Here is a 25067-nt window from a genome sequence, read left to right as displayed (position 1 = left end):
ATTTGCAACACATTCACCTTTTAATTCAACAATTATCACCTATTAGACAAATGCAAAACATTCATGTATACATTTATGCATTAATCTGCTCAATTTTTTTATAATTTTCCGTGCCCATTTTATCTATTGTTTTACAATTTCATCACTAGTTTATAACCGCAGATCATGTGTATGCATATAAATATAAAAAAATGTTCGTATTACATGTTTAGCTCACTCATATAGATTTCCTTGATTCAGTGTGTAAAGGATTCTTATCAGTCAGATGCCCCAGTGATTTACAAAATCCAGTGACGACCAGTATACTAATTTTATCCTAAAATGGAACAATGGGCTAATATTTTAGCTACGATTATTTGTTCGGGCCTTAGTGCCCTGTTTTCCGGTTTAACCATCGGATACACCTCACTCGACTTGTTCCAATTACATTTACTATCGCAATTCGTACCTGTTACCAAGGAGGAAATAACTAAACAGAAACGGGCAAGAAGAATTATACCCCTCAGATCTGATCCCAATCATCTGATGATAACTCTGATTGTTTGCAATTCGATGATCAATTCACTTTTGGTTCTTTTCGTTGGAGAAATATTTCAATTGTAAGTTTCTCTCAATACACATCACATATTTCGTTCAGCGCCATGGGTTTCCTGGTCTCTTCGGCCATCGTTACGTTCTTTGGAGAAATATTCCCTCAGACCGTTTTTTTTCGTCACCAGCTCCTTCTGTGTTCATTTTTCGCCCCTCTCACCATCTTTTTAAAGTATACCTTGTACCCTATAACGAAGCCCATATCTCTTCTTTTGAACCTGATTGTAGGGAAGACCTCTGAAGTTGTGTACAATAAGCAGGAATGGAAGGCCCTGGTCGACTTGCAGAGGGAATGCGGCGGAGTTCTGAGCGAGGATGAAGCTAAGCTTTTAAAGGCGTGTCTGAGCCTGAGTGGCATCAAGGTCGAGTCGGTGATGACGCCCATAGATAAGGTCTTTGGACTCGACATTGACTCCGTGATAACTGTTCAGCTGATTGAGGAGATAGCCAAGGCAGGCTACTCGAAGATACCCATTATGGACCGCAGTAAACCCCAATCAATCGTGTCTGTCGTTTTAGTTAAAGATTTGTTATTACTTGACACTGGAAGCAGTTATCAGCTTGACGACCTTTTATCAGCAATAGGTACCTCTCAGTTAGCTTTATATTAACACTACTCGGTCACCAAGCTAATTGAGTTAGGTGACCTCTACGTATACCATTAACCTTAGAATTCAACAACAGTACTTATAATTCACTATATAATTCAACAACAGTACTTATAATTCACTATATAATCGATTGACAATATTTATAAAGTACTAACAATATCTATAATCAACTAACATAATCAACCAATCACCGAACAACGTTCTAATAACATACTTTAGGAAAACCAACTTTCGCAGTTGACCATGACTTTGGCATTTTGACAGTGTTATCACATTTTAAACAGGACCCCAATCACATCGCAGTCGTAAGAAAGGTGGAGTGCGCAGATGAACTTGATCCCACCTACAAACATGTCGGAATTGTTACCTTAAACGACATATTCCATATAATAAACCAGGTATACCCATACTCAGCTGTCACTTACCTATAACCACACGCACCCTTTTACCACTAACCACTTTACCTCATTTCATCGTAGGATGAGTCTGGTGAATTTGTTACCACGACAACTGACTCCGTTGAGAGATCTCGCCACAGGAGCAGAATATTTAAGATACTGGACAACCTGAAGGATCCTCGTTCCTTCAACTTAAACTCCATTCTGGCCATACAGCCCATTGAAGACCCCGAAAACGTGCTCAAGATAGTTGGAGTATCCTGTACCAAGGAGAACCTTGAGAAAATGAGAGACCATCGCACATACGTTATTAAACCTCAAATTTTCCTACCAACGCAATCTTTGACAGTAATTACAAAGGTACCTACTAATAACTTTAGCTATAGTTACGTTAGTCACTGTCGGCTCTTGTTACTTTTAGCACTGCTATACTAGCTATTGGTACTGCTATTATAATTGTTAGCTATTGGTACTGCTACTATGGTTATCCAACCACTGGGTCGTTCATATTAAATTTAACAGGGCACTGTCTCTGACGAGGACAATGAGCATAAGTTTGAAGCGCCTTTTGTAATCAACAGGAGAAAGCCTAACCTGGCCCACGAGAATGAAGTTTTTGTCACCTTGACCGAGTGCCACTTGATCCAAATTAATCCTGACTTGCTGCTTTCATCCACAAATGTTCCCAAATAATACTTGTTCACTCAATACATTTAGTTTAAATATATTATAATTATAGTTTTAAATCGGTGAAGTACACGTTTAATTTTATACATGTGCATATTTAAGTACAATGTAGTCATTTGTATCTGAGTACGAAATTAAGTGTCCAAGGCTAGCTTGAGTAGCCCCTTTGAACACACGTTTCTAAAATCAGTGTTACAAGGTGTTGGAAGATGTTACATAGTGTTACAATAGCTTATGCGCCCGAGTTCCTGCATCAACTGCAATTGATATCCACGTTCAATTGGTAGATCCGGGTGCTCTGGTCTACTGGCGCAAATCGCCAATACCGAGTGTTAGAAGTCGCACTCGCTGACTCTCCGCGAGGACAACATTACATTTATGAAGTTCGGGGGCAGGAAGTCGTACTTGTTAATCAGTAGAATCGAGAGGATAAATCTGTTGAAGACCGTGCAGTCCTTGCCGTTACACAACTTCCCTTTCAGTAAATTTGATAGCATTCGCTCCTCGCTGAGTGCGTCATCGTGCCCTAAAGTTACAGTGAATACACAGTCGATATGGAAGGTAGTAATACGCGTAAATGGCCATTACTAAGCAATACAACGAGTACACAACCGCCATTAACTACACTTTAACGTACCTGGTTGAGATATTCTCCTAATAACCGGGCCCTTGTTGTGTATAAAGAAGGTGTCCAACATACTAAACGTGCTGTTGTCGAAACACAAGGCGTCGTCACTGCCGAGTGAAGCGGCGTCCTGAGAATCATGCGATAACGGCCTGATGCGTGAAAATTTATAGTTCGAGAGCCTCGACAGCCTCGACTTTATGAGCGTCTTGACGGTGTTGTCGTTGACGAAGCTCGGGTGCAACATCGTGTTCTTTTTAGTCGTGAAGTTGTACAGCGACAAAATCTCCCTCTTGTTGTAGTAACCGATTTTTATGATCCTGTGCAGAAGGTTCATCAGGTACAGCTGGCCTCGTAACGCGTGCAACTTGCTTTTTGTTCCTTCTTCTTTAGAACCACTGCCAAAGCTGCCATCGAGGCTGTTATCAGGGTCAGAGGATTCACAAAAAGCCTCTTCTTTCCCAGTTTCGAGCTCTTTTAGATACGGTAATGCCACTTTGGGCTTAATACAGGTAATTGGATAAGTGTTCGAAATACACAGGTCCACACTGGGCAGTTTCAACAGTGGAATTATTAAGTTTTGGTCCAACGAGGGCTCCTTTTCACCTTTTCGCATATTGCTTGCTTCCGACTTAGAGACAACCCTGGCTGAATCTTTAAATACCTGCTTTCTACCTCTTTTAGCCATATCGAATCAATTTACTTCATAAAAACTAAATTAAAAAATTAAACAACCGTGCAAGTATTATATATATATTGTATACTCATTATATACATTAATATACATAATATGGGTCCATATCACTGTGTTTTGATGTTGATTTGTGGTGTCACGAGTCCTTACCATTCTATTATTATTACCATACACATTATTTTAACATTATAGTCACTATGTGTTTTTGCAATAATCATAATTATGGGAAACCGATCTCGTAGTTCCGAAAGGTATAGGAAAAGAAATCGTAGTCGCAGCAGGTCCCGTGATTCCATCAGGAAAGATTCTCACAGGGACCGCAGGTCGGATTCCCACTCCGAGAAAAGGCATCACGACAAATATAGGGACCACAGGTGCAGTTTTCACCCTTCTAATCTTAATGTACTTAGGGATCGCTCTGACAACAAAAAAAGGGAATCAGATCACCATTCAAGAAAACACTCAGGCCATTCCGACGATTTAAACAGGGATTATCACAGACACGGAAGGGACAGATACGATAAATACAGAAGCTCCGACAAATATTCGGAAACTCACCGTGATGGTCGCCGTGACAGGGAGTCGACCAGCAGGTCCGTCAGGGGACCCAGAGGCCACAGGTCTCCCAGCTACTCTAAAGGCCCAAACTCAGGCTACAAACGAGGCGGCAGGAGAGGAGACAGTCGGAGCCCTGACTACGGACGCCCGGCCAAACGTGAAAGAAGAAGCCTGAGCGTCAGCCTTGGCCACTCCGACGGAGAGCACGAAGTTGCCGAGGAGCTCAAGGACGAGGAGGAGCTCCTGAGGAGCATGATGGGCATCTCATCCTTCGAAACCACGAAGAACAAGAAGCACGAGGAGACGAGCGTTTCCGGCGTGAAGAAGAAGTCCAAGAGGAAGTATCGCCAGTACATGAACCGTCGGGGCGGCTTCAACCACCCACTATCGCCAGTATTTTAATATTCCATTTACACACGTCTCCAATTTCTCTCCAATGTACTAAAGCTTAACGAGTGCGCTTACTTACCTAAACTCATTTACGTCAATGGCCATGCGTATTAACAAACGTGCCCAAACTTGAAAAGATACTTTAGCTGTTGTATTATGTACACGCGCAAAACGAGTGAATGTTGATAACTAAAGAGTACCTAGTAAGTATAATCGGAGTAAGATTAGTATCGGTATGGGCTCCTATACAAGTAGGGAACGTTGTTGATGTCCGGCCTATACACGTTCTCGACCTCTAGGGCCTTCAGCTCCTTCTGGTACTCGGGATCCACGCACAGCAGCTTCTCAATGCAGTAGGCAGTGCATCCGATTGCGCCTAGCGCCACCAGGCCAACTGATGCCAGCGCGCCCACGCCCAGCGCTCCCACTCCTGCTCCTAAAACGCGACGTTAGGTGGCACAACTTACCCAAGTAGTACAGGCCGGTCTTGTAGAATTGAAATTCAGAGGCGTCGTCGTCGTCGGCACTCGAATCCGCCACGGTCTCATCGCTATCTCTGTGGACCGGCTGATTTAAAACTACAACGTTGAATTAGTCTCAGTACATTGGAACACTGCCTATGTAAAATAGCTATATAAGCCTTACCCATTTCCGATGCTCTCAGGCGGGAGTTACGATGTTCATTTTTGAGGTTGATGTTCTGCAACTTCTGCGAAACGCGCCCCTTGACGTCCCTTACCACCTGGTTGACATTTCTATGGTATTTTGCGGGCTTCCTGTTGTACTCCCTGACCAGTCTATCTGACTTCCTCGTCAAAATGCCTGGGCATCCGAAGGACACCTGATCGCAGACCTAACCGCAAGTTATGAACCTAGGAACTAACCTTCCCGAAGTATTTTGCAAATATAGTGCCAGTGCAATCTATTTCCATGTTTTCTGTGAATTACTAGTTGAATTTCCGCTATTTATAAGGTTATGGCGCTTGCAGCTAAATGTGTAGCCAAATTCCTTAATATTCCAGTATAATGGAGGCTTTTCAATATATTACCAGTGAAATCAGGCTATTAATTCTCTTTAATAAAATATTTACTCAATTTACGTTTTACACACCTAGGCAAAACAACATGCAAGTGCATGGCGCCGGAATTATATTTCCACTAAATTAAGGAAAGCCCACAATTAAAGGATTAAATTATCAAATATTAATCTTCGGTATTTGGGAAAAATGCTATTTAAATTCAGCCTTCCACATATTCAACATTAAGCTCACCTGGAGCCGCTATTTCATTATCTTTCCAATCCATTTTTGTGAAAACCAAATAACCATCATCAAAAAATATCTTTTAATGCAAAAACATTCATTTTAATTCATTTTTTATCTATTTTTAGACTATTCCTAACGACATATGAGGATTCCAGAATTATAGACGAAAACAAAGCTTGAAAAATGAGTATATTTTAGTGATGTGTAAGCTCATAACCATGTATTTCATTTTATTATAAATTTTTAATCCTTTTTATTACCATTATTCGATTTACAGTTATTCCTAGTTAATCCATTTGTTTGTGAGTGTACCTAGCATTAAAATCCCATTAAACAAATTAAAGTTTACTTAATTAATTAAAATTTATAGAATTATACAATTACAACAATTTTATTATACGGCAACCTAAAGTGTAATTCCGCCGAAAATCCATGGTACCCACAATAATAAAGTTTATCACGAGATTCATTTGTTAAACAGTATATGTGTTTGTCTACTGAAAATGTATCCGATTTAAAATTGTTTTATTAATTATACTGTTTTGTACTCGTATTCCTGTAATTTATAGATCTACACATCAACCATTTGTCAGATTAAGTTTATTCCAGTAATTTATGTAGTCAACTTTGTTCATTTCGCTTAAGATCGCACATAACTTGTCGTATAGACTCTGGAACAGATCTAATTTAATATTACCTCTTACTGTACCATTAAACTCTTAATACAAAGAACTGTATAGCTAAGAATGCTAAAATGGCCTCAGAACAAAAAAATAAAGAATCGAACGAGGCCGTTAAGGACCTTTCCCATAATGTCGCTAGAAAAACAGCGCCCATTATCAGAAACGAGTCCAAGGATGATTACTTAGTAGGGAAAACCGAAGAAAATGTTCAATATATGAAGAGGTCAAAAACGGACCCGGAATTGGATTTTATAAAGGTAGTGAAGCAAGAAGAAGAGGGAGCTGGAATATGTTATCAGTTTTACGGAGAAAAGGAGTTACCGACACTAGAATACAACTACCACGACTTCAGCCACTCAACATGGCACGATTTCAAGAAGATGAAGAAGCCGATTCCAGCGGAGGAGGAGGAAAAGCCGTGCGATGACATCAGAATACTGCTGCCGCTACACTCAACCTTCATGTACAGCCTGAAGCACTGCGTGTCAGGAATCGCCTCAGGCTGGGGGTTCAAGAATAAGCCGAGGAAGAACTTCTCGTACTACCTGAACGAACTGCTCAACGGAATCCTGTGCGGAATAACAATGCTCCCGGAGGTCATCAGCTTCTCATTCATCGCAGGAATCCCGATACACGTGGCGCTGCACGGAAGCTGGATCCTGTGCCTGTGCGCGACGCTCCTGGGAGGCTCGCCGGGAATCGTGACAGGAGTGAGCGGAGCGTTCGCAGCAGTGGCAGGCACTTACGCACTAAACCCGGAAAACGGAACGTACACGCAGGCAGACTACGACATGTGCCTGACGAGAATGCTGGTGGCAGTGATGATAGCGAGCGCAATACTGCTGGTCTTCTCGCTGGTGCACGTGGCGAGCGTGAGCCAGTTCCTGTCGACGAGCGTGATCATAGGCTACAGCAACGGCCTGGCAATCATCATCGCGAAGGCGCAGCTGCACGGCTTCCACGACTTCGATACGGGGAAGTACCTGAAGGGGCAGGACCTGTACATCTCGATCCTGTACTGCCTAATAGCGTTCGCAATCACGCAGTTCTCGCACCACATCCCGAAGATAGGAAAGTACATCCCCGCTGCGCTGATGGGCATCCTGGTGGTGATCCTGATACACTACTCGATCGTGGCGCAGCTGCTGCCGGAGGTGAAGATATCGACAGTGGGCAGCGTGGCGCAGCTGAGCTCGAGCACGTCATTCCCGTCGGTCCTCTTCGTCAAGTACACGGACTCCCTGAGGAACCTGAAGTTCGACCTGGCGCTGGTGAAGCAGGCGCTGGTGTTCACGGCGAGCATCATGATCGAGATGCTGATTATCGCAGACATTGTGAAGACGCTGGGAGCAAAGGAACCGAACTCGAACCAGCAGCTCTTCGGCCTGGGAGTGGGCAACATGCTGAGCTCAATGCTGGGAAGCATGGGAGGAAGCTCCATGGTGGGCATCACGATCATGAACCTGAACAGCGGCTCCAAGGGCAAGGAGTCGAACCTGACGACGGGGCTCTTCGTGTTCGTGATGCTGGCGGGAGGATACCCGATCCTGAACTACATCCCGATACCCTCGCTCTGCGGAATCATGCTCAGCGTCTCATTCCACTGCTTCAAGTGGTTCAGCATACCGATGGTGGTCTTCAGCGCGTTCCCGCAGAGCGTGCGGAACCTGCACCCGAGAATGAAGATGAAAATCTCGCGCTACGACGCGTTCATCATACTCGTGGTGACGATCATGTGCGTGCTCTGGGTGGTTCCGCTGGCAGTCTTCTTCGGCATCGTCTTCGCAGCCTTCTCCTACGTCTGGGAAAGCAAGTCGAAATTCAAGGTGGAGATCTACTACGACAAGGAGGCGAACATCAAGTACTACGAAGTCGAGGGCAACATCTTCTACGCGAGCAAGAGGATGCTGACGAGGTGCTTCAAGCCCGAGGAGGACCCGGAAACCACAGTGATGGTGCTGCTGGCCTCGACGAGCCTGTTCGACTACACGGCAATCGAGGCGCTGAACTCGCTTAAGGCGCTGTACAACTCGCACAACAAGTGCCTGCTGATCAAGGTAAGTTTAGCAATATGGATCGTAGCTATGTACGTAAACTATTGCGCCTCGGTGTGATTGGCCAAGTTATTGGCGCAACCAGTGAAGCGCAAGTGGGAAGATGTTTTGAAACGACAATATTTCAACCGCTAATTGACTTTAGGGACTGAGCTACGGATGCATCAAGAAGGTCGCGAAGATGAATAGGCTGTGCAGGCTGATGGAGCACGACCTGGTGGGATTCACGCCGCCAACGCTCCCGACGCTGTACACACCGTTTTTTGAGATGAAATCAAGCCAGTGACTGAGTGGAATCCTAGGAAGAACCAGCGACCGCGCCCTCCCTACCACCACTTCTGTAATATATTAGTATTTATCCTACCCGTTACTGTAATATATGAAAGAAACAGTTTTTTATCAATAATATGACCGATGAGAAACAGAATTTTAGTTTTAAAAGACTTTTCCTGGTATGTTAAGATCGAATGATGCAGTTATTACGTAGTCAGGGTTCCTGGACCGTTCGGAGGTATCAGGGCTCATCCAGGACATAAGGGAGAGGCAGTCAGGACTAAAAGTACACGAGCTGCAGTCGTATCCGTTTCTGCACAAGCTACCAGTTCTTCCTGACTTCATCAAGTACTTCTCGAAGGAGGAGAGGTCGCTGGTGCTTCCATTCGTGGCAGATATCACGACTTCCAGCGAAAAGGAGGACCAGAAGTACATCAACATCGACGAAATAAACTTGTGCGACCAGCAATACTTTAAATTGAACAGATGTGTGATAGAGGGTCTGGCCAAAGATAACAAGGACAAGGATAAGCCTAAATTCAACAGACTGTCAAGATGTAAATCGCATTACGTAAGTTTGGTAAAAAAGCAAAGCAAATACACCTTTTTAGATTATTTACAACAAGTGTGTAACCAGAAGGGACAAGACCATAGATAACATGATATACAAGCACGAATCGGACCATATGAAGAAGATTCCCATGGATAAAAGGTTTATTTTAATTTAAACATTTAATTATAGGCTGGAGTACATTCAGGAGTTGGAGAAGAACATCGGAAACTATAAGTCTAAATCGGATGAAAGCGACGAAGCAGCAGAAAAATTTGCAATGAGTCGGAGCACGAAGTTAATGACGAGTAGACTAAACAGGCTTCGGAAGGCCCATTTATAGCACTGATTGTAACTACGATGCAGAACAGGGTTAAGATAGGGGAATGTGTAAATGTCTAAAATAAATGTAGTCCTAGCCCAGCTTATAAAGCTCAGAAAAAAAGTCAATATAAGGCATGGACTATTTATTGATGGATGATTACTCAAAAGGATGATAAAGTAGTGAGAGGAAGGATAAACAAATAGGGCCGAGTGTGCAAGAATCCTGGACATGAGATCCGGCCAGTTGCCATTTTTGTAGTTCTGATAATAGCGAAGATGCCGAGTTAAGTCCAGGGGATTAGTCCAAAGAGGTTGGGCGAATGCTATGAGGGGTTGGCAATTATGCAAACGATTGGAATCGCACAGTTGCCCATTGAATTGAGGTGCACCTCACTTCAGGATGCAGGGGAGCCTAGCGTGCGAGAAATCACTATACATTAATATCTCTACAAGATTCTTTGCAAAAGATCACAGAAAACGCGCCTAAAATAAAAAGTAGACAAACATACGAATTTAATTTGACCCAACTAGATCAGATAAGATGGCGAGCTTGAAAAGTGTGCTTTTCATATTCCTGATCCTTAACGTCTGCAAGTGTACAACAGAGCCGACGGACAGCATCAATTACAGGACAGTAACGCTGGACGTTAACCCCTCATCGGAACGCAGGGAAAACGTGGTAGTTGTGAAGAAGAGGGACGAAACGGGGGTGTCGAGGGCCTTCAACAAGTACGCGCTGTTCGGCACGGACAAAAACGAGTACTTTAACGTGTCTTCCGTGGTCATGGGAGAGGAAAAGGTGCTGGTCTCGGGGCAGGAACTCACCGTCAACTACGTGTACGACGCCTACACATACTGGAAGGGGGACCAAATCCTAGTGATCGCCTTTAGGTACTACTACGCGGGAGCAAGCTCATACTACAAGTACTACAGAAGGCTCGGAAAGGACTGGAAGCAGGTGGAGGGCACGGAGTTTGAGCAGAACGGCTACGGAATGCTGACCACGGAGAACCTAACGAAGCTCCTCAACCTGGTCGAGCTTGAGAACCCAAGGCCGCCGGCTCCCGAGACTGGCAAGGACGACACGAAGCCCCCGGTGAACAAAACCACCATGATAATAGTGCTTCTGGTGATGGGAGGGCTCCTGGTTCTGCTGCTTGCAGGCCTGGCATTCTATTACCTCAAGTAAGGGGCGACTGGAGGACGTGGCACTATCACTTGGCTCAATTTCGCAAAAACAAAACTCACCAGGGTTTTTTTCAACTCGCCTAACCAGTAATCTTCAATTATCACCGGGAATATGGCGAAACGATACACTCTACTAACAATTACCACGACCAACAACAAAAACAAGGAATTCACTAACACATTCTCAATTCTAATCGAACGTAAACTTAACTCAGAAAACACTTTAATTTGAATAACTGGAATATATGTGTTAGTAGGTAGTTTGAATACTATGGTTGCTGGTTGGTGTTCCTCAAGATCCTGGGCCTTGGAACTCACACATTTCATTTTTCTTCTCATTTCTGACTAGAAAAACAACATCAGGGGTATCAACAGGCCTGTTAATTATTTTCTTAATAATATTTCATAATATTCTCTGTTAACTTGATCCCCCATACATGTAAAATTTTTGACTATTTTAAGTCAAACTATCTTTATTCATGCCTAAAATGGGATAGAAAATGATCATCATTAAATTATCCTTTATTCTTACATTTTTTTTCTTACACACTAAACGTATTAATGCATCAACGAGTCTGGATGTTACGGTAGACATAAATAAAAACGCAAATAATCCTCGAAAAAAACATTACATAGTAAATAAAGATGTAATATCATTCGGTCCCCCCGGCTTCACTGAACACATCTATGAACAGGATGATTCCTTCAATGTCACCAACTTCTACTTTGGAAAGAAAAAGTTGGAGGAAGGAAACAAAGAAATTACCGAGAAAGATGTTGAAAAGATTGCTGTGTTCTGGAAATATGAAACTCCAGTACTAATGTCCATAAAACACTCTCACAAAGATAAACCAGCTTACAGTTATTATCGGCTAACTAAATACAAGTACTGGGTGAAGATTCGGCTGACTGCAGATCAAATAAAACATTTACCTATATCCGGTCAAGAATTAGCAGATCTTTTATCTGAGATATTAGGTGAATTGGGGGATATTCCAGAGGATAAACCGCTTCCCGGTATCGGATTTTTTCTCACCATTCCTGTTATTTTTTCGTTCATATTGCCGGTACTGTATTATGTATATTTGTTTTAAAATTGAAAACAAATTGTCTATTGAAGAGCTCAGTATGTAACATAGATTTCAATCCAAAACCAGAGTTACCTGTAAATTATTATCGGAATAAGGCTAGTAACCAATTTTTCAGTAGAATATTAGTCTTTTTAGCAGTTGAACTGTTTTATAGATGGAGCAAGAAGGCCCCAAATGCTGATTTTTAATTTTTTAGATTCTGTAAATATACACTCGTATATATCTTTGTAGTCGATTAGTAGGTAATTATATGGTCACATTCACATCTAAGTACCACTTTAAACATATTTATATACACATTTTTACTAAATTATTTTATCAATACCAATTTCACTTCCTTCAATGCACTACAATAAAAATTTACAATATATCGATAAAATACTTACACATTTGTTTGATTTCTTCTGAAATGTCTTTTTTCTTCATTTTTAAAATATTCAGTCATTAACAATTGATTTGTCCACTGGTTAAATAGACCAGGGCCGTTAATTTTGCAATGATTCTAATGCTACAGAATGTAGCCTCTCTTTTTTAATAATCATAATAATGAATATATCCATACCAATTGTTCTATTACCATTTTACTGTAAAATATTATTTGATATAGATATTGTTCATTCATATTATGTTACAGTCAATATAGATAGAAAAGCTACTAATTCTGATCGGACTTACATGATTACCAATAAAAAAACCGATGAATTATGTCCTGATGGCTACAGCAAGTATATTGCTGAGAGGCCTGATTGCTTTTCTGTTGGAGCTGTTAGATTCAGAAACGAGTCAATAAAAATAAATGAAAGTGAAATAGTGTTACATTACGTGTATGGAATCGAATCTTACTGGAAATTTAATACACCTATAATGATCAGATTCATTAAGTATCATGGTTGGTATACTAGGGTTTACCCGGCGTATGTCCTGACAAAATCAGGCAAATGGAAGGCGCAAAACACTTATTATTATGACAAGGGGATAACTAAGGGTAAATTAAGATTAATTCTGGACGACGTCGCGGCCGAGGTAAACGAAATAATTGAGTCTGAGAAGAGCAAGGAGAAAGAAGACGAGGGGGAAGTAGTGACTAGGGAGTTTAAACTATTCGAAGGCGATAAATTAAGGAAAAAAAAATCTGGGTTTTCGAGCAACGATATATCTTATTTGTCATTTTTTCTTCCGGTGCTCTACACCTTTTTGTCCCACATTTAGAACGGGCAATAGCTAAGCATCAACTAAGCACCCACTCTTAACATATCACTTATTGTCCATTTGTATAGATACGCCCTCGATGTGGGTCAGGAATCCACGCACAGGTCCTATTTTCCGCCCCCATACTGTCGAACACACCAACAATGCAGTGCACTAAAATCACTAATTTTCTTTTCTTATTTCCGCGGTACTAACTATGCATAAATACACCAAAGTTTTCTTTGTAGCAATCTTTGTACACACCTTGAAATCTGGCTTGGTATTTGCCCCCGTTTCAGGCACTGCCATAGATATCGACAAGGATGGTAAATTCCCCGACAGAATAACAATCAACCACTTCCAGAGTGATATGGAAGGCTACAAGGCCTACACTTACCAAAAGGATGGAGACAAATACGTGAACATCAGCAAAGTTTTCTATGGTGAACGTCTGCTCAAGGTCGCCGGCTACAACATGAAATGCGACTACGTTTTCTACATAAAGGTTTTCTGGAAGGCTGATATCGCTCCATTCCTTATAAAACTCAAATACTACTCCTGGTCATGGGCTCCTTACAGAAAGCACTTCAAGTTGAACCCACAGCTCGAATGGGAGGAGGTGTTCATTCCAACAATTGATGAGACATCCGAGACCGGTTACAGGAAATTGTTCAAGCAAAGGATGGACAACCTTGTTTCTTTGATCGGTGATGACCTCCTTTCCACCTACAAACCATTCAAGGCAACCAAGGCTGAACAGGTTGTTGCCGGTGCTACTGAGGAAGAGAAGTCTGACAAGAAGAAATACGTTCTCATGGTTGTTGTCGTTGTGGTATTCGTTGTTGTTGCCTCTCTTGTTGTTTTCTTGGTTAAATTCTGTTTGAAGTAGACTAACACACGAGACTAGCGTTGGAGGCTATACGGTGAACTAAAGTGTTCTTCTATCTAGATCAGGCCATCGATTTGAAACATTACATAAGACTTCAATGTTTTAATTTACCATATTTGCTTAGATATATCTTCCTATTTATTTTTATGCTTCCCCATCCACCGTCATCTCTGCTGGACCAATTTACAATTTCTTTAACCTTTTTTCTTTATATTCCATTATTTCCAATATTTTATTAATTCAACATTATTTATAACTACTTTTTCTCCCATTTATAATCCAATTTTCCAAATTACTTGCACATATCCTTTTCGCAGATTCCAGTGCTTCATCGTTTCTTCTATATATTTTCAGAAATTTATACACATAACCTTATAGACTCTATTTTTAATCCATTCTTACAAACTTATAGTTTAATGTGACTCTTATAACTCATATTTCCACTTATTGTTTTCTTCCGGCTGTTTACATTACACGTCCTAGATTACTTTTGTTACCATCCAGGATTTTATTTCTTTAACCACCTGTAAACATCATTTTATTTCTATTCCTCCATATTTTAAACTTTAATTCTATTCTCTTCCCTTTTTATTTTCTCCTACCTATCTTCTCTTCTTTGAATTACCAATTTGTATTTTAGTTAAATGAGTACATTTATCTACATAATGATTTTGTTCTAACTGCATATCTGATTCATATATTAGTGTGATTAATAAAAATTACATTAATGTTTTTTAAACACGTTTTTTCACACTTGATGTGTGTGAATAGCCAATTTAAAAAAATTAAAATTTGGCTACCAACAGCCAAAAAACCTCAATACGTTTCGATTGCCCACATGTCTTTAGTCATCCCTCTTCGATTTTCGTTCATATTCTTTATTATTCCTTCTCAATTGTATCTGTCCACGAACACCATGACCTACCCAACATTCGCCTCATCCCACAACAAGGCCGTACCCATCCCATTCATTCTATTGCAGTTTACGACTGTTATCGAGCCTCCACGTTCAATTATTTTACAAACGATGAAATTCCAAGTCGCCATTTTTATTCTCTTTGCCAGCTTTGGATCTTTTTCCATGGCTGGTCAAACCTACAGTGCACCAGAGCCCGCAAGTCCGCCTTCTTCAGGAGCTCCATCTGGTGAAAGAACGCCCCTACTTCCCCAGGAGACAGCAGAGGAGAGGCCGGCGCAAGCTTCGGAGGGTTCTGGAGAGGCGGAGAACTTGCGTTCGCAGGGTTCTCAGTCTCAGGCCTCAGGCGACGGCGCCGAAAGCCAGAGCGAAGATAGCCCATTGATCGAAGGGGAAGCGAGGGAAAGCAACTCATTTTTTACATGCTCGAGTGGTTTAGCCATCGCCCTAATGCTACTCGTAGCGATTGAGTAATTTACTATACATGCCGCGTACATGCTATACATGTGTACACACGTAAGCACAGCACGAGTGCACGTTTAGATATCAGGTAGGGAGGACTGGGCAACGACATTAGTTCACCTTCTTTCTCTTGGAGGGCTCCTGTAACCCAGGCCTGGCCAGCTTGTGCTTACCCTCGCCCTCAGAGAGCAGCTGAGCGAGCTTGTTCTCCACGTACTTCTTATTCTCGATGGCCACCGTCGGGCCGTCGTTCTCCTTCAGAGCGTCGACCCTCACGCAGAGCGCGAGCTTGGCGGCGAGTATGCGGGAGATCTTGCCCTTGTGCTTCGGCGCGGACTGGCCGACGAGGCCGGCGTGGTAAATAATGCCGTACTTGGGAGTGTGCGACTTAGTCTTCAGGGCCCTGAAGAGAGCCTTCTCGGCGCCGAGGATCTGCACGGTCGAGGCCGGGTGCTTGGCCAGGTTCATCAAAGAGCCGCTGTGAGAGAGGAGCCTGGCGCCGATGAGCTCGCCCACCATGTACGTCAGGTTCGGAGCAACCACGCTCATGCGATACTTGAGGTACTCCTCGAGCGTCTCCCGGTACTCGAGGAGCTCCTCGAGGCGCGAGGCGAGTTCGGAAATAGACTCGAGGTCGTCCTCGAAAATCTCACTCCCCATGGAAATCTCGGAGGCCTGCACAACCTCCCTGGCAGCCTCGTCGGGCAGGAGCTCGCCGAGGCTGCAGTTTTTTGCGTTATCTCGCATTCCGATCTTCTTCACGACCTTCGCGTACATGAGGTTGTCGGGGACGATCTTGGCGAGTTCTGGGAAGTGCCAGCCGTACCACTCCTTAAGCCTCATTCCGAACTTGTTGACCTCGCGGTCGAGGTCGTCGAGGAGGCCTATGGCCTGCACAATCATCACGTCCACCTTGTCGGGGCTGAACTTGAGCTTAAATCGTGTCAGGGAATGCGATAAACTCAGAGCCATTGACCTTGTGTCCTGCTCCGAGAGGCCGGTCACGAGCTCGTGAAACTGCATACGGACACCTCGTATTATTTCAGAGGTCGTCGGGTTAAAGCACACCTTTATGTCCAACTTATTCTGGATTTCCATGCCCAACAGCTTATCACAGATAGCCAGTTCGTCAGTTAACTCCTTCTTGATTATGTTTTTGGTTAAAAATTTCTTCAGACCCTTTCCCAGGCGCGATTCCATGAGGCACGAAGCCTCGTTGACTGCATCTTCACTGTTTTTGAATTTCATAAATGATCTGAGACACACTCTGAAGTAATAAGTTAGATTTTAGTAAAACAATACACAATAAATAATTTAATTACAAAAATTAATGTGGACCCTAATATGGACAATTTGGACTAAAAATTTTCAGCTAAACTGCTTTAAATAGAAACTTACGATGACCGAGCGGTTTCGGAGTCCTCAAAATACCTGGAAACCTCATCGGCACTGCATTCTAGTATCTTATCGTTCGTTACTTTAAACAGACCGTAACCTGCTGGAGTCTCCAGCAGCATCAACATTTTTAAAAATAAAAAAACTATAAACTTTAAAGCTACCTATAAACACAATAATATAATATTATCGTAACCAGATGGCGAACCCGGGTGGGGGCGTCGACATCGAATTTATTATTAATCCGGATTACACCTAGTTTTACTGTTGTCGAGTTTAAAATAAGGGCTTTTATTTTTTGCTATTGCCACTTTGAACGTATTCGTTACTGTTTCCCCTTTAGTGTCCCTCATTATGTATGATTCCACTAAAACATGGACGTAGATACCTATTTGAGACAAGTTAAACTCGAAAACGAGTCAATTCCCGACGTCGTAGTTGCCGAAACAAAGGAATCTGATAGTGACGCCGCCAACAACGACGGCTCAATCCCTGAGGATTCCAAGGCAACCAAACAGTTCAACCGCCTAATAAATATCGACGCAGAGTACCAAAAACTTGACTCAGGGTTCGAGCTGAACGATGACGAGTTGAAGTACTTCCAGTCAGTTAAAAAACACATTCACTACCTCTACGGAATCCAGAACATCAGGGAGGTTTCCTCGATTTGGAACTACGCCCTCGACCTTGCCGGAGAGTCAATCCCGCCGAGCGACAAGGACGCGATTTGGAAGAACCTCCTCGAGTCCCCGCCCGCTCCCATACCGGACCTTTGCAGAGGCGGCGTGAACTACGGCTGCACCGAGGAGTGCCTCCACGCGATCGCAGACCTGATTTGCCAGTTCCCGGGCACCGAGGTTCCCAAGGACAGGTCAAAGTGGCTGTTCAACATTCTCCTGATCCTCGACGAGCTGCACGCAATGTCGGAAAATGTGTCCTATGATCTGCAGAGGACCCGGAGGGCGCTGCTGCGCCGCTGCTCAATCATCGAGTCCTCCGACGCCTCCGAGTTTGCGGAGGAGTTATCGCATCTGAGGCTTTTGTCCACCATCATTTCAACTCACTTTAAGCAGCGCTAGGCACGACCGCTGCCTAGGCCTGCTTCAATTCTGTAATGTAGTACAAATTACATACACGGCTGATTTACTAAAACATTAGTGTTTGCATATTGTACAGTTTACGCTATTCTACAAAGTTGACTTGGAATTTTTGATTCAACTCTGGGCTGAAGTAGTTGTTATCAGGGAGGCCGAGCAACTTCATGAAGTCCTCCCTCTGGGCCTTGGGGTTTAAATGGGCGCCCTCGTGGTATGGGACGCTGTAGAATGTTGAATTGCCGTGCGCCACTGTTTCATACCCCGAGTGACTGAACTGATTATCCACAAACTTGTAGTTCTCCTCAGTAGGCTCACTAAATATCATGTTTATAATTAGAGGCGGTTATGTGTATGTGTGTAAACATATATGTGTGTATGTGTCTGAGTTAACCTACTTCAGAGTAATCGGCTGCACGGATGGGAACGTGTTCAGGGGCATCTTGTCCTTGTTGGCAACGAGTATTGCACACCACTCACGGTCGTAGCACAGTTTAACGTTGTTTCGTGTACCTTTGTCGTTTTGTGCAGTTTGTGAGTGAGCACTACTGCCATTATCACAGGTTGTACTGCCGTTTACATCCGCGGGAAAAATGCTCAACACCCGCAAAAACTCCCTGTAGGGGAGAACCTTGTCAAGTGCCAGAAAGTACGTAAAGTTGCCATTGTCGTGCGCGTACATCGCTTCGTACTTAACGTGCAGGTGAGCTGAGAACCAGAAGCGAGGCCTAAGCCTATCCAGGAGCTCCCTGGTCCTAGGGTTCCCGAGCGTGTTACTCATTATGTCCTGGTGAAAATACGGCTTTATCCTCAGCAGCTCCTGCAGGTTGCCGTAGTGCTCTATTCCCGAGGGCCAGTCGTGCGATAGGAAAATGTCAACTGGCTCCTTTATCTATAAATTTGCAGTCAACACCAGGCCGACCTTACCAAATTCAGCTTCTTTACGTCAAACTCCCTAATATGGTATGCCGATCTCTTCGTTTCCTCCGTGTAAGGGTGCGCCTCAAAGTAGCCTTAACATCTTCATTGGTGCCAAACTTACCCCTCGTGTAACTGTGGAAGTTGTATATCCCCGAAACTCCTGCTATTCTGAGCCCATTTACGTTCAACACTCCCGAATGACCCAGGTAGTATATGTTCGGGGCCACCCACCCTCCGTAATACCTGAACTGTGTGTTAACACACATTCTCAAAACTTCTTCTATTTGGGCGAAACCTCCGCAAACTTACAGGTTTCTCAGAAAGTCCGGCGCCTCGTGATTACCGCCGATGAACACCGTCAGTACTGGTGAGCTTTTAGCACAGTTATAGTACTCTTTGAAGTCGCGATATTCTCTGTATTTCTGAGGACACGAGAGGTCGTTTAAGTCAGCCTCGTCTCGTATCGACTGGAAATCTCCACAACACAGCAATAAATCCACTTTCGTGCCACTTTCCAGCTCGTGGCTGCGGATTCTCTCATATATTTTATCCAGCTCCCCGTGGCAACACCCCTCCACTGCAATCTGTAAATTAAGGTCATCCTTCGTTGAATAATTTAAATAAACACAAACTTACGTTCATTCTACCTATATTCGTTTTCTCTACTAAATTTACCCTAGTTTTGTTAGGATTCTCCCAAAATTTTATTCCCACATTCGATTTCAAAATCGCTTAATGTTTAACCTCTTGTTGTAACATATTTGATTTATCTTACTTAGACTTTTAATTTTATACACATAATAATGAGTAGCAGTCCACATAACGGCTTATCTGCTCGACTTTCTAATATTTTAGATGTAGGTCCTATTCTCTCCTTCATATTTCTCTTCAGGCCCATATCCATCCTCAATTTAGATTAAAAATATTTTTAATCTATGGGTTTTTATTCTCTTTAATGGTTTTGAGGATTTATATTGGTATTTTTAGTTTTTTTTTATCATTTTCTTTTAGGAATTCCCTTTTTGGCTTTGATATATCGATTTTTATTTAGAATTTTTGGTATTTTTATATATTTTGAACCTTTTTCATTACACTTTTAGGTCGTTCTCGAGTAATTCGCCTAAATAAGACCTCTGTAAAATATATTAGGGCTCTTCTTCATTTCTTTTTGAGCCTCTTTCCCCTTCTGTTTCCCTTCATTGTTGCAATTATTGTGCAAACCATGAGATCTAATCGGCAGAACAGACCGCAACATTGAATGTACATGTACCATACACATATCTAGTACCTAACCCTGTATGTGTGCACTACTTTATGTATATACATACTGTTATGTACCTCCATATGTGTATAACATACACACACACATACTGCAGTATATACTTGTGTATATGTTAATGCCATGCATCTTAAGGGTTTGAGCTTTCACTCAATGCTTACTAAAAATCCTACTTTTGATGTTGTTGTACACAAATCTGTTCGGTATCGAGCTCATCTCGGTGTCGAACATGATTTCCGATAGGTCCGGCATGTCCTCCGTCTCCTGCTCCTCCAGGGCCCTTATGTACACCGACACGTCCTCGTCGGGCCCTATCACCCTCTCCTTTATGTTTCCGTTCCTGTAGTTCTGCACCAGGTCGTTTACCTCCTGCGTCGTCTTTATTTCGAAGTGGTACGTGTCCCTCATCAGGCCGTTCATCAGGACCAGCGACTCGCGCTCCGCCTCCTTCACCTCCTCGCTCGTGAACTCGTCCTTTTCCTTGAACCTCCTTCTTCTTATGTTCTCCGTTCCTTCTGTCAATCCGTCCGGCCACTCCCACATTTTTTCCTTCAGTACCTCTATTACTTTTTCCGACTCTTTCTTTTCGTATGCGATCATCAGCTGCGATATGTCTGCCGATTTAAACAGCAGGTCGTTGTTGAGTGTTTTGTGCGCCTCCACTATGCAGGGCAGTTCCCCCAGTACTCCGTACAGTGGCCTGCCAAGTCCATTTATAGTTATCTTATATTCTCTGAAGTCGTATCTGCCCGTCGGCGCCACCTTCATTCCCAGGGGTTCTCCTAATTCCATTCTCTTTTTAACAATCTTCGCTGCGTACTCCGGCAGCCTCAGGACGCAGTGCTTATCTGAGAGCCCTGGGTCGTTCAACTCCTTCAGGTTTACGTCAGTTTGTTGGAAGCGTCTGTTTCTTTGGAAATCCTGGGGCCTCAATGCTGTGCTAAACAGGTTTTCGTCAGTCAACTCGTCTGCTGAAAACACTCCTCTCTTTGCCAAATTTCTTCCCAGTTCAATGTCGTCATTCTCCGGCATTTCAGCCTGTTTCAGATTAAACTGCTTTGGTTCTTGGCGGTACCTCTTCTCCAGCTGCTTCACCTTAAAGCCATCTTCCACGTGCGATCCGCTTGCTTCTGTGAAGTCGCTTGCGTTTGTGTTTATGCCAACCAATGAGCCTTCCAACTCATCTTCTAGCTGTGACGACTGATACTTGTCCCCAGCTCCCTTCCTTATGTCCTCGTTTACTCCTGTATTTGAGGACTCTTCAACAAACGTATCGTCGATAAAGTTACCCAATTCTTCTGCCAAATCGTCAACAATATTAAAATCCGACATATTCTACAATATTATAACTTGATTCCACACTCGAAAGTTAAATATTCTAATGTTCAATACTCTTATTTCAATAAAGTTACACTAAAACTTCTAAATACCATATTAAACTAAATCTTCTATATACAATTCAAACTTTAAACTCTACTAAAAACGTAAATACGCATACTCTTATCAAATTGTGTGAAAAACATTTATTGTTTATTTTTGACACCCAACTATTCTTCAGGTCCAACTCCACAACACCAGATTCCTACTTTCATTGAATTTGCGCACACATTTGCCATTTCCCACGTTATATATACTAATTTTTACACATATTTGCAATTTTTAGCTTTTAATAAATAAATTATCTTTTTACTCTGGGTTGACTCGTTTCTCGTCAATGCCTGAAATCACCATTGATAACCCTGGCATTCCCCTCTTTCGTCTCACTCTCCTGGGCTCTCCGCGTTCCGGGAAGACCTTTTTGGCCAACTCCATCGTCAACAACTTGGCTCCTCCTGTTTACAAGCACACCTACCTCCCCGAGTATCTTTAACCTCTTGCTCATCATCTCTTCTTTAGGCTCTACTACTACGTTCACAAGCTTTCCATCGACGCCAACTTCGAGGGCTCTTCTTATGACGATGTGAACACCTTCTGCTTCGAGATCGAGGACACCACCACTGACGCCAACATCATCACCTTCATGGACATGCGGAGCTTCCGATGTAAGTTTCCCCCTCTTAACCCTTTTTTAGACGAGTTTTACGAGGAGTCTCAGAATTACGTGCCCTTCGCTTACTACGATCCTCCTAAGGTGCCTCTCAACTACAACGACACCTACTCCCCTGTTGCTCAGCGGCGCATGTCCTTCCTCGTTTTGTTCGACGTGACTTCCAGCGAGTCCTATCTCAACGCTCTCGCTATCATTGAGCTTCTTCTCGGCCGCAATGACTACGTCGGCGTTTACGAGCCCGTCGTCGCTCTTGTTGCCAACAAAATCGACCTCGTTCGATCTGACCATGAGGTCTTCGCCATGGCTGAGACTTACACTCAGAGCAAGAACATCCCCTTTTACCGCGTCTCATCTCTCACTCGCAAGAACGTGAAGGGCATGATGCGCGAAGTTGCTCTTCTCATTTACGGGAACGTGCGTCTTTGGGAGCTCGTGCTAACAAACGGCTAAATCGTAACTATGGTAACCGCCGCAACCATCCCAACTATGGCAAAAATCGCAACTATCCCAGGGCCATGCTACTAAGGCTATCGCACATTAAAGAAACAATTGCGCACGGCAGTACTAGTTTAATCCACCAGCTCTAATTTACATTTATTTTATGGTACACTTTAATCTATTATACACTCTCAATTTAAGCCCATAAGGCCCTTTCTCGACTCTACTTTCTCCACCTCAGGTGCTTCGTTTCCCTCTCACGGCCTGGCCTCAGCACTCTCCACACCTGCTCCTCCCTGTTGTGGAGTCTCACTGAGCCCTTCTTCCTTGCTCCCAATGCCGTCGTTGAGGACACTGGCGACTTGTTTGCCCATGCCTGCGACATCTTCAGTATTGGTACAATCTTCGAGAGGAAGCCCACTGCCTTTATTGAGGCGCTCATGCTTCTGTTCGAGTCCTCCACGCTCCCCTTCAGTAGCGGCTGTGCTAGCCTCAACTTAACCAGCTTCGACAAAACTATTGCCTTTGCGACAAATCTATTCAAGTGGCTTCTCATCCTGTTGTCAAACTCTGTGTACGTGCTTAAAGTTTAGCTTTTGCAGTATTTCAAACATCAGGTCGTTGAAGCCTGGCGGTCCGCAGAACAGGCACAGTGCTCCTTCCGTGTTTTCGAACTTCGCTTCCACTACTTCCTGCGATATTCTTCCCTCCACCACTCCTTCGCTCTCCCTTTCTCTTTTTGACACCAGATACGTTACTTTCAACCTTTTATTTATGTCTGCGAACTTATCAAACACTTGCTTTAGCATAATCTCCTCTACTGAGCTGTTGCAGTAGACGAGGTTTATGTCCACCGGTAAGTCCTGGTAGTAGTTTAGCAACCTTACAAAGGGCGTTATTCCCGTTCCTCCTGCTGCCAAATTCAACGTTTCAAATTCAACTTTCGTCGCCAGCGACTTGATCACGTTGTTGCTGACCACCTTATGCTTCCTAAACGCATTTATTATTCAGCTCCACTTACGATCTCCAGCTTGTTATGTTCACCTGCTCCGTGACCAGTATATCGTCCAGGTACCTCGTCAGCTTACCTCCGTCCGGGTACAGTTCACTTTGGCGGTAAATTCTTATCAGGAAGTGGATCTGCCGCTTGTCGACGTCAATATATATTGGTGCGTACTTTCTTCTCACTAGGCCTCCTTGATCTTCCAATGGCCTATTGTTCCTAACACATCTTATTGATCCTTGTAAACGTACCACAATCCTGGCACTGTCGGCTGATGGTGTGTTCCTATGAATACAAAAGCTGAAAATATATCCACTTCTATGATGTTTGCAATGTCCTCTGTGTATTCAAATACGAATAAGAACGATGTGGGAGATGTTTTCACTTTTTTTACTAGCTCCAGGTCATATATGTATTCGTCGACTATATTTTTTAAATTTATTCCTATCTTCTCCTTCTTCAAGTATATTTCCACATCCAAATCAGCAGGAGGACCCATGATAGAATTTATTCAGTGGCTCCATGGATAGAGGTGTACTCCGACATGAAGCAGAATCTTGTACGCATACATAGGCTAAGCACTAATGTACACACATACACATTGACATATAAATTATTGTTTCTGAAGACAGTTTTTAAATTTAAAATTAATTTGTATGATCTCGTGGCACCAGTGGCCTTCCATCATAAAACTTGGGTGGCGCTCTCCTCGATCTCCCCTTTCCGCCTCCCAATCTTCTCGGAAGCCATCCTTCCACTGTCCTAGCTCTTTCCACGTCCACGATTACTCTCCTTCCTGATATTTTTTTGCCATCTCCTCTCTTGTAAGCCAGTACCATGTCGCGTTCCGATTCGAACTCTATAAAGGCGTATCCTCTGGGCTTATTTTTGCGATCGTGTATCATACGAACTCTTCTTATTTTCCCGTAGACTTCAAACTCCTTACAGAGTTGTCTTTCTGTGACTTCGTATGCGATGTTTGCCACAAAAAGTGTTCTATAGGGGTCATGGGTCAACCAACTGGATGTTCCTCCCCTTGCCAACCTTGGATCATATTTAGGGTCATAGGACTCCACTCTTCTCTTTAATTCTTCTTCGTATCTAATAAGGCGTTCTCGCTTCCTTTTATCCCGCCTCTGTCTTGGAGTTTCGAATGGCTCCTTCTTTGGCGGTTCCTCTTTACTAAATGAGTCCAAAAAATCAGATATACCGTCAATTTGCCTTACAGGTTTATTTGGTAATGGATCCACTCGCTCTAGTGGCGGCCTAGCTTGAAATAATACAAGAAGGTGCGGAGGCATACCAAGAGCTGACATTTTGGTTTCGATATTTATATTATGAGTGGATTTTTATACCTATTGTACCTACACCTTATACCTGTCTGATTTATTCATATCAGAATTTATTATACATATTTCTTTCTGATTTTTGCCTAACCTATAGGTGGGGG

The 25067-nt window shown here is 43.1% G+C and overlaps 21 protein-coding genes across 21 annotated transcripts; 12 read left to right on the top strand and 9 right to left on the bottom strand.

Moving 5' to 3' along the window:
* Window positions 1-321: 321 nt before the first annotated feature.
* Window positions 322-2293, top strand: TOT_020000549 (uncharacterized protein; the record flags this gene model as incomplete). The annotated part of the gene is made up of 5 exons (XM_009692295.1): window positions 322-599; window positions 638-1176; window positions 1422-1600; window positions 1682-1960; window positions 2123-2293. 5 exons carry the CDS (start codon window positions 322-324, stop codon window positions 2291-2293), a joined length of 1446 nt encoding a protein of 481 aa, XP_009690590.1.
* Window positions 2294-2619: 326 nt separating this feature from the next.
* On the bottom strand, window positions 2620-3600 carry TOT_020000548 (conserved hypothetical protein; the record flags this gene model as incomplete). Its single annotated transcript, XM_009692294.1, has 2 exons — window positions 2620-2813; window positions 2925-3600. The coding sequence occupies 2 exons, from the start codon at window positions 3598-3600 to the stop codon at window positions 2620-2622; spliced, it is 870 nt and encodes a 289-aa protein (XP_009690589.1).
* A 228-nt stretch (window positions 3601-3828) lies between these two features.
* Window positions 3829-4566, top strand: TOT_020000547 (cyclophilin-RNA interacting protein; the record flags this gene model as incomplete). Its single annotated transcript, XM_009692293.1, has 1 exon — window positions 3829-4566. One exon carries the CDS (start codon window positions 3829-3831, stop codon window positions 4564-4566), a length of 738 nt encoding a protein of 245 aa, XP_009690588.1.
* A 212-nt stretch (window positions 4567-4778) lies between these two features.
* TOT_020000546 (conserved hypothetical protein) lies at window positions 4779-5486 on the bottom strand (the record flags this gene model as incomplete). Its single annotated transcript, XM_009692292.1, has 4 exons — window positions 4779-4990; window positions 5022-5132; window positions 5200-5407; window positions 5439-5486. 4 exons carry the CDS (start codon window positions 5484-5486, stop codon window positions 4779-4781), a joined length of 579 nt encoding a protein of 192 aa, XP_009690587.1.
* Window positions 5487-5780: 294 nt separating this feature from the next.
* On the top strand, window positions 5781-5819 carry TOT_020000545 (hypothetical protein; the record flags this gene model as incomplete). The annotated part of the gene is made up of 1 exon (XM_009692291.1): window positions 5781-5819. The coding sequence occupies one exon, from the start codon at window positions 5781-5783 to the stop codon at window positions 5817-5819; it is 39 nt and encodes a 12-aa protein (XP_009690586.1).
* Window positions 5820-6573: 754 nt separating this feature from the next.
* TOT_020000544 (sulfate transporter) lies at window positions 6574-8842 on the top strand (the record flags this gene model as incomplete). The annotated part of the gene is made up of 2 exons (XM_009692290.1): window positions 6574-8559; window positions 8702-8842. 2 exons carry the CDS (start codon window positions 6574-6576, stop codon window positions 8840-8842), a joined length of 2127 nt encoding a protein of 708 aa, XP_009690585.1.
* A 121-nt stretch (window positions 8843-8963) lies between these two features.
* On the top strand, window positions 8964-9722 carry TOT_020000543 (conserved hypothetical protein; the record flags this gene model as incomplete). Its single annotated transcript, XM_009692289.1, has 4 exons — window positions 8964-9008; window positions 9044-9400; window positions 9441-9541; window positions 9572-9722. 4 exons carry the CDS (start codon window positions 8964-8966, stop codon window positions 9720-9722), a joined length of 654 nt encoding a protein of 217 aa, XP_009690584.1.
* Window positions 9723-10244: 522 nt separating this feature from the next.
* TOT_020000542 (conserved hypothetical protein) lies at window positions 10245-10982 on the top strand (the record flags this gene model as incomplete). Its single annotated transcript, XM_009692288.1, has 2 exons — window positions 10245-10888; window positions 10955-10982. 2 exons carry the CDS (start codon window positions 10245-10247, stop codon window positions 10980-10982), a joined length of 672 nt encoding a protein of 223 aa, XP_009690583.1.
* Window positions 10983-11003: 21 nt separating this feature from the next.
* Window positions 11004-12170, top strand: TOT_020000541 (conserved hypothetical protein; the record flags this gene model as incomplete). The annotated part of the gene is made up of 4 exons (XM_009692287.1): window positions 11004-11091; window positions 11189-11256; window positions 11389-11958; window positions 12012-12170. 4 exons carry the CDS (start codon window positions 11004-11006, stop codon window positions 12168-12170), a joined length of 885 nt encoding a protein of 294 aa, XP_009690582.1.
* Window positions 12171-12528: 358 nt separating this feature from the next.
* Window positions 12529-13191, top strand: TOT_020000540 (conserved hypothetical protein; the record flags this gene model as incomplete). The annotated part of the gene is made up of 1 exon (XM_009692286.1): window positions 12529-13191. One exon carries the CDS (start codon window positions 12529-12531, stop codon window positions 13189-13191), a length of 663 nt encoding a protein of 220 aa, XP_009690581.1.
* Window positions 13192-13387: 196 nt separating this feature from the next.
* On the top strand, window positions 13388-14059 carry TOT_020000539 (TS-Ikeda type piroplasm surface protein precursor; the record flags this gene model as incomplete). The annotated part of the gene is made up of 1 exon (XM_009692285.1): window positions 13388-14059. The coding sequence occupies one exon, from the start codon at window positions 13388-13390 to the stop codon at window positions 14057-14059; it is 672 nt and encodes a 223-aa protein (XP_009690580.1).
* Window positions 14060-14305: 246 nt separating this feature from the next.
* On the bottom strand, window positions 14306-14932 carry TOT_020000538 (hypothetical protein; the record flags this gene model as incomplete). The annotated part of the gene is made up of 2 exons (XM_009692284.1): window positions 14306-14399; window positions 14883-14932. 2 exons carry the CDS (start codon window positions 14930-14932, stop codon window positions 14306-14308), a joined length of 144 nt encoding a protein of 47 aa, XP_009690579.1.
* Window positions 14933-14980: 48 nt separating this feature from the next.
* TOT_020000537 (hypothetical protein) lies at window positions 14981-15106 on the bottom strand (the record flags this gene model as incomplete). The annotated part of the gene is made up of 1 exon (XM_009692283.1): window positions 14981-15106. One exon carries the CDS (start codon window positions 15104-15106, stop codon window positions 14981-14983), a length of 126 nt encoding a protein of 41 aa, XP_009690578.1.
* A 34-nt stretch (window positions 15107-15140) lies between these two features.
* TOT_020000536 (hypothetical protein) lies at window positions 15141-15449 on the top strand (the record flags this gene model as incomplete). Its single annotated transcript, XM_009692282.1, has 1 exon — window positions 15141-15449. The coding sequence occupies one exon, from the start codon at window positions 15141-15143 to the stop codon at window positions 15447-15449; it is 309 nt and encodes a 102-aa protein (XP_009690577.1).
* A 99-nt stretch (window positions 15450-15548) lies between these two features.
* On the bottom strand, window positions 15549-17185 carry TOT_020000535 (nucleolar protein Nop5; the record flags this gene model as incomplete). Its single annotated transcript, XM_009692281.1, is given in 4 exon segments — window positions 15549-16704; window positions 16836-16996; window positions 17029-17087; window positions 17098-17185. The coding sequence occupies 4 exon segments, from the start codon at window positions 17183-17185 to the stop codon at window positions 15549-15551; spliced, it is 1464 nt and encodes a 487-aa protein (XP_009690576.1).
* Window positions 17186-17206: 21 nt separating this feature from the next.
* On the top strand, window positions 17207-17911 carry TOT_020000534 (conserved hypothetical protein; the record flags this gene model as incomplete). Its single annotated transcript, XM_009692280.1, has 1 exon — window positions 17207-17911. The coding sequence occupies one exon, from the start codon at window positions 17207-17209 to the stop codon at window positions 17909-17911; it is 705 nt and encodes a 234-aa protein (XP_009690575.1).
* Window positions 17912-18014: 103 nt separating this feature from the next.
* Window positions 18015-19751, bottom strand: TOT_020000533 (lariat debranching enzyme; the record flags this gene model as incomplete). The annotated part of the gene is made up of 7 exons (XM_009692279.1): window positions 18015-18243; window positions 18325-18818; window positions 18854-18939; window positions 18969-19090; window positions 19157-19449; window positions 19484-19578; window positions 19643-19751. 7 exons carry the CDS (start codon window positions 19749-19751, stop codon window positions 18015-18017), a joined length of 1428 nt encoding a protein of 475 aa, XP_009690574.1.
* A 216-nt stretch (window positions 19752-19967) lies between these two features.
* TOT_020000532 (uncharacterized protein) lies at window positions 19968-21458 on the bottom strand (the record flags this gene model as incomplete). Its single annotated transcript, XM_009692278.1, has 2 exons — window positions 19968-20128; window positions 20300-21458. The coding sequence occupies 2 exons, from the start codon at window positions 21456-21458 to the stop codon at window positions 19968-19970; spliced, it is 1320 nt and encodes a 439-aa protein (XP_009690573.1).
* A 382-nt stretch (window positions 21459-21840) lies between these two features.
* On the top strand, window positions 21841-22626 carry TOT_020000531 (small GTPase; the record flags this gene model as incomplete). Its single annotated transcript, XM_009692277.1, has 3 exons — window positions 21841-21986; window positions 22023-22168; window positions 22199-22626. The coding sequence occupies 3 exons, from the start codon at window positions 21841-21843 to the stop codon at window positions 22624-22626; spliced, it is 720 nt and encodes a 239-aa protein (XP_009690572.1).
* A 211-nt stretch (window positions 22627-22837) lies between these two features.
* Window positions 22838-24116, bottom strand: TOT_020000530 (NADH-cytochrome b5 reductase; the record flags this gene model as incomplete). Its single annotated transcript, XM_009692276.1, has 4 exons — window positions 22838-23165; window positions 23227-23604; window positions 23636-23836; window positions 23869-24116. 4 exons carry the CDS (start codon window positions 24114-24116, stop codon window positions 22838-22840), a joined length of 1155 nt encoding a protein of 384 aa, XP_009690571.1.
* Window positions 24117-24264: 148 nt separating this feature from the next.
* On the bottom strand, window positions 24265-24933 carry TOT_020000529 (U1 small nuclear ribonucleoprotein; the record flags this gene model as incomplete). The annotated part of the gene is made up of 1 exon (XM_009692275.1): window positions 24265-24933. The coding sequence occupies one exon, from the start codon at window positions 24931-24933 to the stop codon at window positions 24265-24267; it is 669 nt and encodes a 222-aa protein (XP_009690570.1).
* Between the last annotated feature and the right edge of the window lie 134 nt (window positions 24934-25067).

Source organism: Theileria orientalis, chromosome 2 (genome assembly GCF_000740895.1).
Source record: "Theileria orientalis strain Shintoku DNA, chromosome 2, complete genome".
NCBI lineage: Eukaryota > Apicomplexa > Aconoidasida > Piroplasmida > Theileriidae > Theileria > Theileria orientalis.
The sequence above is the reverse complement of the archived record's forward strand: the minus strand, read 5'-3'. Positions and strand labels throughout refer to the sequence as shown.